General features: G+C 36.3%; 1 protein-coding gene across 1 annotated transcript; it reads left to right on the top strand.

Moving 5' to 3' along the window:
- The first annotated feature begins 8,090 nt into the window (after nucleotides 1-8,090).
- On the top strand, nucleotides 8,091-9,433 carry LOC129945603 (peroxisome biogenesis factor 10). The gene is made up of 2 exons (XM_056055437.1): nucleotides 8,091-8,610; nucleotides 8,664-9,433. Exons 1-2 carry the CDS (start codon nucleotides 8,338-8,340, stop codon nucleotides 9,279-9,281), a joined length of 891 nt encoding a protein of 296 aa, XP_055911412.1. The 5' UTR covers nucleotides 8,091-8,337; the 3' UTR covers nucleotides 9,282-9,433.
- The last annotated feature ends 3,377 nt before the right edge of the window (nucleotides 9,434-12,810 follow it).

The raw sequence follows: 12,810 nt of genomic DNA, 5'->3' as shown, positions 1-12,810 counted from the left end.
GGACCTACAATTTTGGGCCGAATCCGAACGGCGAATTTGAGAAAGCACTTTTTCATGACAAGAATTACTCTTGAAGGATTCCTCGCAAGAGGCAGTACCCGCGAAAATTATTTTTTTTTAAATTAAGGTGGCACAGGCAGGGATTGAACCCAAGACCCCTTGCATGACAGTCCAACGCACTAACCATCATGCTACGGGTACTACCGTACTAAGAGAACCGTTTGGCAGCACGAAAAAGCCAACGGGGACGGTCTCAGTAATTTTGTACAGGATCTTTAACTGGCAATATGATTCTTTTGTTGTGACGTATGTTTAAGTCATGGCTCTAAACCAAAGTTTTACCACGAAAAAAACTTTCGTTGCAAACTTTCTGAGGAAAGAATTCTTGGTTTCTTACAAAAGTGATTTAAAATTCTAACTTTCACCCTTAGTAAAAATTTGAAATTAAAAAAACTCGGTCCCAAGAAGGCGACGACAAAAGCAACAACAAGTCATATGCAATGGTCACAGATTTGAGGATATAAAAGCTCTTGCTAAGTGGCCAGAGGACACAGTTTTGTTTTAATATTAGGTGAAAATTTGATACAAATACAAAACATAAATGCCGCCACCAACAAAAAGCAGCATCTGGATCTATTTTAATTTAAATAAAAATGATCCTGACAAGTCTGAATCCAAAATATGTCGTAAAACATACTCACGAAAAAGACGCACGACTTCTTCGTTGAAAAACCACTTGAAGTCAAAGCACCCAGAAGAGTTTGTTTTATTTGAGAGCGCCAAACAATGAAAATCTTTAAAAAAAAGAAGATGCAGGTATGATATTTTTTTATAAACATTATTGCTTCAGAAGCGATATGGAAATGATGCTAGATTCAACAACTGAAGACAAAGGTGAAGAAGAATCAATCTGATAACGCTAGTCACGAAGCACTTCCCAGAAGGGAGTTAGCATTTTACCGAAATAAAAAAGACTAGAATTGGATAATAATCCACTTGATTGGTGGAAAGTCCATCAAACAGACTTTAAAAGGCTCTCCAAAGTTGCACTGAGGTATTTATCACTTCCAAAAGCCAGTGTTCCCAGCGAACAACTATTTAGCGTAGCTGGATTATTATACGATTCACTAAGAAACAGATAACAATCTAAGAAGGCTGCAATCTTGCTTTTTATTAAATATAACTCACCCATTTTTAAATTTAATTATTAAACGCAAGGATAATCAATACAAATTTCCTTTATTTACGGACTTAAAATAATTGTAATAAATTCTAAAATCCGCATACGCATCCGCGGATATGTGTCTCAAAAAATCCGCATCCGCATCTGCTTCCTCGGATGTCAAAATTTGTACATCCGCAACAACCCTGGTACTAACATCGAGGATTTGTATGGAAAAGTATATAAAATTAAATTTCCAACGCGCCGCTTTGAGGCTACGGAAAACTTAAAAAAATAGCTCCATGATAATACTTTAGATTTTAAAAACAAAGGTGTCATGAAATTTGATAATACTTTCAGTATCTTCGTTGGATTAGAAATTTTGTTTAAACCTTTCAATACAAGCTGTTTTGGGCGAATTCAAGAGTGGCGGTAGTACTCTTGGCCTTATCCCTCCTCTTCGAATGTCGAACTAAAACTGCATAATACGGCAAGCTCATTAAATTCCAACCTACGCACCATTATACAATGGGGAATTATGTGGAGTTTAATACTTCGAAAACTCAAGATGCTAGAGTTTTTTAACATGTTGCATTAAAAGTGTTTCTTCTTTTGATCTGGCCACAATTTACAAATCCTATACACATATGTACGCCCGAAACTTAAGAATTACTTCCATCTCAATATAACTCAATTACTTCACTAGAACATCGTCGTTAGGTTTGTTGTCTTAACCTTTTTTACCGTTGTTTCAACGGACAACGCTCTAGCGAAATAGCCAGTTGCATTGCCTATCAGTGTACCCATGAGCCAAACTTCGGATGCAATATGAAGAAATGAGATTCGTTCTTTAGCGTACTAAGAAAATGTGGAATGGCTTACCACGCTCTGTCTTTCCTTCCCTTCCTTCCCAACCCTCCTTTTTTCCTACTGCTCATAATGTGCCTTTACATATTTAAGGAATAAAAAACCCTTTAATGGTTTGTTAGTCAAAGATTTATTCGACTCTGTCATAATTAACGTCCAAAAATTATGGATTTCTAAAAAAAAGTAAATATTGTACACATTAATTTGTAGGTTCTGAATGGCAATGGAGGGAAAAACAAGGTCAAAGAAAGTAATTTAGATTCATGTTGTGCGGCTGGGAAATAAATATCTACATTTTAGATTAAAGGCTGTTAAAATAAATGGAAATTACGAAGGCACCAAACTTAACAGGGGCGCTCAACAATTTTAACTCAATTGAAATGAGAGGAATGTCTTCCAGCAATAAATTAAGATTTGGATGTAAAGTTTATATTATGACGATGATTGTGGAGAGGTTCCAAAAATATGAGAAAAATGTACTCAATAATTTGTGTAAACGAACACTGCTGATAAAAATAATCATGGGACGAAATTATATTTGTTTTTAAAACCTAACATCTCATGTCCTTCTAAATCTAAATTGCCAGAAATTCACAAGAATATATTTATTAGATCACTTTTGGTCAACTTTGCAGTGATGGTTTAGTTCGATTCGAAGTGAACATTTTAAGTATTTCTAAAAAAGTTTGGAAGCCTAAGTACAAAATCGACTTTTCTTATTGACAATTTTTGTATTTTCTCTTGATTTTGCAAGTTTCAAGCTCCACAGGTCCCAATAATTATGAGTTTGACAAAAACTTTTTGTTTGTCGAAAATGCAATTACATATTTGTTGTGACTATCACTTAAATGAACCGAAAGTTATATTGTAATGGCCATATTTTGCAATTTCCACCCCAAGAAATTGGAAATTGGGTCTGGATTAAAAAAATTTGTCCAGACTATTGCTTTTTGCGAGGAACTGTCAAATCTTTTCAAAGTAATTTTTGTCATGAAAAGTGCTTCTCGAATGTTCGTTTGGATAACACTTTTTACCGAAAAACATTCAAATTTGAAATTATTTTTCAGGTTTCTTCAGTTTCTAGCATATGTTAAATCAGCTGTTCTGTTAGATACCCACATATACCAGGAATTCTTGGATACCTTTGAGTTCCTTTTTTGATCAGATGTTCCCTTACACGTAGGGTAGAGCGATGCGGTTCTGACACTACATCTTCAACTCTACCGACATAATTAAAAGGGTTTTTATCTTCGAATGTGACCAGAAAGGCAAACATTTTAGCATTAGTATCTTGGGAAAATGTGAATTTCTTGGTACACTCAACGTCTACCTCTGCATCATTATCTATACCAAATTCAAAAGATTGATCCGAATTTCTTACATTATAGGTTTCGCTTTCGGAGGATGATGCAAGCCCTTTTTTATGTGTTTTGGCTCTATAATTTTTTTCTTTGTTTAATTTCTTTTTTGTTTTTGTTCGGCTAGGTTAACAATTCTATTTTTTTCGATTGTGTCGGTATAGATCTGTGATTTAGAAATTTTGCTAAGATTCTTTTTCTTTGAAATTATTTTTGGGTAAGGTCGAATCACTTCCTGTGTAAGGTGCTGATAGGTACCATTAGAATTCTTCTGCACATTCAGACTTGACGATACAATTTTTACTGTGCTATGCCCCGTTTCTTCAATTTCTTGTATTTCCGGGCAAGGCTGATTCACTTTCGGTGTAAGCTGCTGATATGGTTCATTGGAATTCCTCTGAATATTTCGATTTGGTGATTCAATTTTCAATAGGCTGTTGTACGTTTCTTCAATCTCTAGAAAGTCAAAGTCCTGGAAAATAGCATCATTCATCGGAAATATTCCAGTTGTTGAAAACCCTTGTATAATATTTTCCGGGGAAAATGATTTCAAGAATAGCTGGCAAGCAATTTCTGCAATATCATTAATTCCAATTATACGACCCGGATTATTGCCAAGAAAATTGTTGAATGCTGACTTACAGTATTTTTTAAACGGTCCAAAGAAAAGATAATGCCATTCTCTCTACAAAAAATTATAGAATCGAGTCCACAATGCGACACATGATTATCCAATAAAACCATAATTGGATCTTGAATTGAACACCGAGTTTGTTTAGCTCAGAATACATCCAACCACTTTCTGCTAATAAGGAAATCGATCCGGGAGCAGCACCTTTGAGGAATGCAGGATTAGTCCTTTTTCTTGGGTAAGCAAATGCTGGAGGGATATGCTTCCCAGCTGCATTCACTATTGCAACCATAGTAACTGAGAATTAGTCCTCTTCCCTTTTTCAGCAATGACCTATTTTTGTAATTTAAATAATAGATAGTTTGCCACGTTCTTAAATTTGTTTGTATTTTTTGTACATTTGTTTGTTTTGTAATGTTTGTGTGATGTCGTTATCTTGAAAATTAAAATTACCTTTGGGGACTCTAGACTGTTGTGATTCCAGTCTCATTTAAGTTATAAATTCTTTCAGGACCAAACATGTACCTAAAACACTAACATAAAGGTATGCGGATACCCTACCCTAAAAGCTGTCATAACAAATGCCCTAAAATAAAAGACATTTCAAACGTAACATTTGTCCAACTTTGTTAATGGATTGTATGGAGTCATGACATTGTTCCCCAAAAGTTTACACGGAAAACAATTTCATACAATAGGTACTTTGTTGCGAGGCAAGAGGAGGTGTGGAGGTGGGTGAAGTGGAAGGGTAGGATAAGGATGAGGTAGGAAAAAGAGATAGGAAGATTTGGAATAGGTTAGGTGGGATTGTTGAGCTCCGGGGGACGCGGCCTGCTTGCGGTGCACGGCGTCAGCTCGTCAGACGGGGGGGATCTTGCCCCTTGAAACTCAACCTCGCCAGACAAAAACATAAATCACGCCAAGGAATAAGGAAAAGGAAGTAAACATAAACGGACGGACTATTGGCACATCAGGGCACTGCCGATGTTGTGCAGTGAGGCCATTACCCACCCTACCTTTAAGTATCCGCGGCCAGTGTTGGATACCCCCAAAGTGTTAGTCGATGATCAGGTTCAGGTCATCCTAGGTCCATGTCCACTCCGCTACCCTCGACACCCCTGAAAAGAAAGAACTCAGCACAACATTGCTTCGCTGGGGCGAAACAGCAACAACAAAAAAACTAATTTCGTCCCTTCAGTAGGCGTTTTGGAAGTTTATTCACATAATTATGTTAAATTACAATTATCGCTTACAATCATTAAATTTTTAGACAAATGAGAAAAAAAGAAATTGGTACTGAAAAGTCGTGTTTCAATGTAAAATTTTAATACCCTTTGTAGTATCTTTCGATCCTCTTTTTTCCTAGGAAACAAGTAACGACGATGCCCTAGCTCCCTACCCCTATAGAGCTCTGTGGAGGTGTGCGCCTAAGACAAAAACAAACAACTCAGTGACCGGACGCGATTCAACCGCTCGCCGATTTTCGGTACCTCACAAGAATGTATTTGTAACACAAGAAACCAGAAAAATTAAATAAATTGAGAACAAAAAAAGTAACTTCCACGCCTCGACTAATTGTACAAATATAAATATTTTTGTATACGTACAAATTCTTTAAACATAGCAAAACAACTTAATTATAGGACAATCACAACACATAAAAATCCACGGGGTAAGTATATAGGTAGGTATATAGTACATAGCTGGATCTAACTGATTGCGCATATCTATTGTTGATCGCTATATACCTAGATGGAATTTTCACTTTTTTTATTTATTTATGAATCCCTTTTTTTATGGACATAGGGATTTTTAAGCTATCCTCTTTCGTATTTGTTTAATTTTCTACTTTGAATTCTACTTTTTTTTTTCTTCTTTGAATTTTCTTCTTATCAATAAAAAGTTTAATTTTTTGTTTGGCGGCGGCTCAGCTTTCCGCCAATAAGTTCGGGCCGCCGAAAATCAAACACCTTTATTTTGTTCTTCACTTCCCTTCTTTATTTTTCTCCCAGCTTTATTGGCTGAACCACAAATTAAACTATCTTTCCACAATTGACACTTTACAGAAATCGTCGTTTGCTGGTTCACTGTCTTTCCACCTTTACACGCCTCTGTGTGACAGTCGGCTAAATGAGGGTATGCTAAAATAACAACCCACACCGGCAGAAGTATATTTAGACGATCTATTTCTAACAGGAATATCATCCGATCGCATACCCACCTTCACCTAGTGTATTCCCCCACTCACATCATCAAACCAAAATAGTGGTTGGCCATGCTGGTGTTAGTACTCCTCTAACGAAATAGGGGTATTATTATCCCCGAAGTGTGTTCGTAGGTCAAAAATTGTTGAGACCTGTAACACAGAACCACATGAGACCAGAAAACTACAATCATCACATTACATAATTATGAAATAATAACCAAAACATATAATCCATAACAAACAATAACATGCAAAAAATGGTTGTTCACGAAGTCTGAATACGAACATAAGACAAAACTAGTATCATAAGATTTCAGGTCACACGCAACCTAACTAATCTAACACGCAACCCAACTCGCCCTTGGAACACACCTATTATTTCGCATCCGTGTAGAGATTGGAGAACTGTCAGTCACCGATAAGCCTAGTACATACTTCCTCGTGAAGTGAACGTTCGCCAGTGGAGAAAGTGAACTTTTGACATTGCTCACTGGTACACACTTGTGAGTACACGTTGTGAACATGAACAAACCAAATGTCAAAGCTTCACCAACAGTTCCCGTACATTTTGCACGTGAATTGCCCGTGAACGAAAACTCTCCACTTTGTTCTCCACTCAGCTTCACGAGCAAGTTCACTGGTGAACCAAAAACTGAAATTTGTATGGGTTCACGAGATGGTTCACAAGTATGTACTAGGCTATACCATTATGAGCAAGCAAAACACGGCTGCGCAGTGTGCTTTCCTCTAGTAAGTTCATGTTTACTTTTCCCTTTTTTTGTATTCTTGTTTTTATTTCATATTTTGTTTATTTTCATTTTTTTTTAGAAATTACAACCCTAAGGACCTGAGGATGTCCAGGCGCCCTCAACAACTTTAATATAATTCTTCATTCTTATTTATAGTTATTGCATGTATTATAAAGTCTTATAAAGATAAAAGACTTTCATGAAATCATTTCCTCAGTAATCTTACCAAAAGTTTTACAATGTAGTATTTTTTAAACATCACTTTAGATTCAACTTCATTCAAAATTTTAGAGGTAGCACAAAAATATAAAAATCAGTTTATACAAAAACTAGTAATATTTTTTTAAAAAAGGTGTTCTTAGTTGTACACACATTGGAATAGGATTCGAAATAAGATAAATTAATTTTATCTTTGTATATAAAATCTATATTATTTTCATAGAGATGTTTTTTTTTACTTTCGCGGTAGCCTTAAGATAGCGTTGAAAGTTTAATTACAAAGTTAAGTAAAACAAATCCAATAGCTTATGCCACTGTAGTCACAAGGCTACCTTCGGTTTTATATACAAACAGTCTTATTTAAAAACGCTGTATAGAGCCTACATAAAGTTATGTTATCTCTATAATGCCTCTTAACGCAAAAATGCTATTTATAAAACTTATACAAGGTTGCATAGTCCCATAATAAGCTAAACGCGTTTTGAGGTTGAATAGAGCCTACATAAGGAAATTATTGTTATTATTATTTCGTAAATGTCATTTTGATTTCTCTCCTCTCTTTTTGAAATTAAAATAAAAACAATAATGCCTCTCGAGTTTAGCTCGTGAGCCGAAGAAACGAAGAATCTAAAAAAAATATAGATTTTCGAAAGAGAATATCATACAAATAATTGGAATTATTTTGTTATATTTTAGTTGTTATGACAACTAGCAGATTTTATAGTACTTTTGGCACTTTTTTTGATATAAACATTGTATAACTAAAATTTATAGCAGATTTTTTTATAAATAGGAATTTTTGCAACGTTACATAGAGCCTACATAAATCCTTATTCACTGTATAACTATTCATCTGTTTAGCGAATTCTATTAAATAAGACTGAAAGTGTTCATAAGTAAAAAAGATTCTAACAAAGCAATTGGAGTGTGCATGGGCCCTTAAGAAAATCGAAACTGTTCTACCGACGCTTTCCAAATTCCTTTTTACTCTCCTTTACTTTCTTAACGTCAAAACAAAATAAAAAAACAAATTTCCTGAAAAATGAAAATAAAAACATAAACATGTCAAATTTTTACACTGATTAAATTCTTTTAGTTTCAGTTAATCAGTTTTTAGTTTAGTGAAAAGACAACAAACTTGAATAATGTCCTTTCGACATGCCAAAGCCCGACAGCCGGAGACAATCCGCACTGTCCAGAAAGATCTCACATACACAAATGAACTCACGGAAGATCTTTCTGATATACTCAGAATGTCCGGGCCTCGGAATTGGATAAAATATAACAATGTCTGCAAATTTATTGCCGAAATAGCCTACCACGGATTTGCTTCCTTAAATGATTTACAAACTCTTGGTGAAGAATACACTGGTATTATACAAATCGACCACAATTACCGAACTGCACCTTCCAAATTAGTAAGGCTAACATTTCTTTATCTATTACGAGCTGCAACTAAAGTTTCTTTCAGCTTCGACTATCTGCAATTATACTGGAATTCGGGGGTGAGCGATTATACACAAAGGTCCTAAACAATCTCGAGAGGAACATCGATAGAAACGATGATATTGTCCCTGAAGCAAAACTCAAATTGAAGACAATTTTGCAATGTATGCGGAGTTCAGTGTCGTATGTAAAGGCCCTGCATAAGACGCTATTCTATTTGAATTCGAGCAAGTACCAGATTTCAAAGCGATTCACTGGCATAAATTATATTCTGATTAGACACTGGATGAAGCCTGATCATTCCTTGTATGGGTATAGAATCCTCGGATGGGTCACTTTTCTCCAATTGGTAATTACCCTTGCCTTGGATTCATTTGAATCGTGGAAAGAATCCAAGAGAAAAACAACAGGTCGAAACAGCAGTAAAAGTTGTGTGCGTCTTTCAAATACACAACAACAATCACGTGAAGCACCTCAATGTATTTTATGCTTGGAGCCCAGAGTTAATACAAGCTCGACACCTTGTGGTCATCTGTTCTGCTGGCATTGCATCCTAGATTGGCTGGACGAGCGAGATGAATGCCCGTTGTGCAGGGAAAGTATTAAAAAATCCAATGTGATACAACTTCGAAATTTTGTATGAAGATATCTGTTGTGAGTTTTCCAAAGAATTAAATATTATGTAAGGAATGGAGATTTATAGGTTTATAGAAAGGTATATTGCTTTGGGAGAGGTGAGGGATAGGGAAGAAAAATTGTTAGATGTGAAATAAAAATTTGAAGAAAGCTTTCTTATATATTTTGTTTGATTTAAATGGCAATTGCTAGTAACATAGAATTATGTAATTTTAATATTTATCCGAATCTGTTCCGTTATGGTGCCCTGCTTCCCTGGCATAACTCGTAAACGGGTATGGTTGAGAGTAGTAAGTCACTAGGACCTTGTTCTCAAAGAGTTGTTGCGCCACCTAGTTTGTTTATTTTTAAATCGTATACCCACTGGAAGTATTGTTGAATATAAATATGTAATTTTAATGACTAAGTCTTCATCAACAGGAATTCCTAAACAATGTGTGAAGTGAAGCATACATTATTTGAATATAGTCTTTCAAACTCCTTGAGCATAAAAGAAATAGACATGAGCAGCTCACATAACAAAGTCTTCTTTAAATCAACGCACCTACCCATTCGTTCTAAACTGCTGCTGCAGATGATGACTTACCTTAAAGTTTATAGTAAGAGACAATTTAAATTTTAGTAGCGTTTAAGAGAAAAGTCTTACGAAGAATATGTGATGCTTCCGGAAATGGTACAAGCGATAACTATACACAATATATCTCAAAGCAAATTGAGATTTATAGAACATACCATGGTAGACGAAAGTGCGGCAGACCATAGGCCATAATACCCTTCGATAGGAGACTTGTATTTTATGGTCTACCTCAAAGCTTGTCGTCTGCTGTTCGATGAATATTTTTAAGCTGAATAGAGTATGTAGACAAACGCTCAAAGATTGAAGTCTCATAGATATGTGTTTTGTGTATATATATACATATGTGTGTCTATGATTGAAGTGCGCTACGGAATAAGTAGAACAACTAGTTGAAAGGTACCATCAGGGTGGGACAAAGCATATGAGCAAGATATTTGCACATCAGGGCGCAAAATTCTGGAGGCGCATCACCAGGAGCAAGAAAATATAATCTGATCTTGAACAAACAAATATGTACCTACTAATATTTGTAATTTTTTTTAACCACAAGCACTCTTAAAATAATCCCAAAAAAAAATAATCCATCACAACTGTCCCAAGTTATCTCTTGCGTACTAACTATTATTACTTTAATTGTTGCATTCAATGAAAATTCAACTCAAGATATCGCAGAACTAAAAAAATTCTACCTACCTCATTTCCAAATATTTCACCCTTTTCGTACAAGATAAGATATGCATCTCATATGTGCAATATTTATTTCATGAACACTGAGTCCCAAAATTAACATAGAGAGTATTACGAAGCAAAATACTTATTCATATTGAATCATATGGGCTGGAACGTGCAGGTTTTGTATCACGCACCGTACCTGAATGTGAGTTCTTATCTACAAAAAAAAAACCAAAAATAAAATGTCTCCGAAAAAAGAGATATGTATGAATACACAGTGGTGGACAAGAATTTAGCACATTAATAAATGAAAAAAATAAACTGTATTAACAAAGTTTGTTTTTATTTAAATACTTTCATTTTTATGTTATTTAAATTATTTTTATTCCTCTCTGCCGTATTATGTGAACGTCTGAAGTCATTCGTCAACAACCTGATTGGTCCGTATCAGTGTGGCTTCAGACCAGGAAAGTCCACTATCGACCAAATATTCACACTACGGCAGATCTTGGAAAAAACCCAGGAGCTTCAAATCGATACCCACCATCTCTTTATCGATTTTAAAGCCGCGTATGACAGCATCTATAGGGAAGAGCTCTACCGAGCAATGTCTAGTTTTGGCATCCCTGTCAAACTTATCCGTTTGTGCAGAATGACGATGGAGAATGCACGCTGCTCTATCAAGGTCGGAAAAGATCTTACCGATGCATTTGATGTCAAAAAAGGTTTAAGACAAGGCGATGCACTGTCATGCGACTTCTTCAATATCGTTCTGGAAAGAATTGTGCAAAACTCAACCGTCAACACTAGAGGCACAACCTTCCAAAAATCCATCCAATTACTCGGATACGCAGATGATATTGACATAATTGGAAGATCAAAGCGTGATGTCAGTGGAGCGTTTTTGAGCATTGCGACGGAAGCGAAGAAGATGGGTTTAGTGGTCAATGAGCGCAAGACCAAGTATATGCTGTCATCAAAAAAGGATACTGAACGACGACGTCTTGGACAAAACGTCACCATAGACAGCTATAACTTTGAGGTAGTTAAGGACTTTGTCTACCTAGGCACCGCTATTAATGCAGACAACTACACCAGCGCTGAAATCAAACGAAGAATAACCCTTGCAAATAGCTGCTTCTTTGGACTTAGAAGGCAATTGAGAAGTAAAGTCCTCTCTCGAGCATGTAAAATCACCATCTATAAGACACTCATCATCCCGGTTCTCATTTATGGCGCTGAGGCCTGGACCCTGTCAAAGAAAGATGAGAGCGTCTTAGGATGCTTTGAGAGAAAAATTCTTCGGTTGATTTTTGGTCCCGTACGCATAGATGGAGAATGGAGGAGAAGATATAACGACGAACTGTACGGGCTGTACAGCGACACTGACCTAGTTAGCAGAATTAAAGTCCAACGGCTTAGATGGCTAGGTCATGTAGAGCGGATGGACATCAACGCTCCAGCCCGGAAGGTCTTCGAATCCAATCCCGAGGGACGGCGCAGTAGAGGAAGACCGCGACTCAGGTGGCGCACCCAGGTGGGAGAGGACCTCAACCAACTTGGCGTGCGAAACTGGAGACAGCTAGCTAGGGACCGAGCTGGCTGGAGACGCTTGTTGGTTGAGGCCCAGGTCCGCCCCGGACTGAAGAGCAGCCTTAAGTAAGTAAGTAAGTGTATATGAAGTGTCTTTGCTACGAATGGTCAATTGATGTGCAAGTTTTCTTTTTTGCAAACTGAGTATCGAAACTAACATGGGAGATATTTAAAAAAAGGGTATTTATACGGAATCATATGGGGCAGAGCGTGCAGGTTTTCTTATTGCACACTGTATCTGTTTAAGAGTTAAGTGTCGCCTACAGGAGATGAAATTTTAAATAGAATGGAAATGGAAAGATGAATCTTGTATGTGGAGTCGAATCGATCTTGCGCAGGCAGTTTTTTTTTTTTGAAAGTTAATGACTATTGTAACGGCTACTTTTATTAGTGTGTATCTAGTCTGGTGAAGAATGCACATTATTTCAATTGTTTTTTGTTTTGTTGGTTAATTAACATTAAATAAATAGCTATCAATTTTTAATAGAAGTGAAGTATTTTGTGATAAGACAAGACCAGAATGTGACTGACTCAGTTGATTTTAGACAAGCTTTAATTGCATGGAATTTTTATAAACTGTCGAAGCCAATGGTTCGAATACGAAAGGAGTAGAAGCGGGTGTTTAGGATCGAGTTCAAACCCTAGAACCAAGAGCATTTTTTCTTCCATGTTGCTCGCATTCCTTAAATTTAGT

This window comes from Eupeodes corollae, chromosome 2, assembly GCF_945859685.1.
Source record: "Eupeodes corollae chromosome 2, idEupCoro1.1, whole genome shotgun sequence".
Taxonomy (NCBI): Eukaryota; Metazoa; Arthropoda; class Insecta; order Diptera; family Syrphidae; genus Eupeodes; species Eupeodes corollae.
This window is presented reverse-complemented; position numbering and strand designations above follow the sequence as displayed.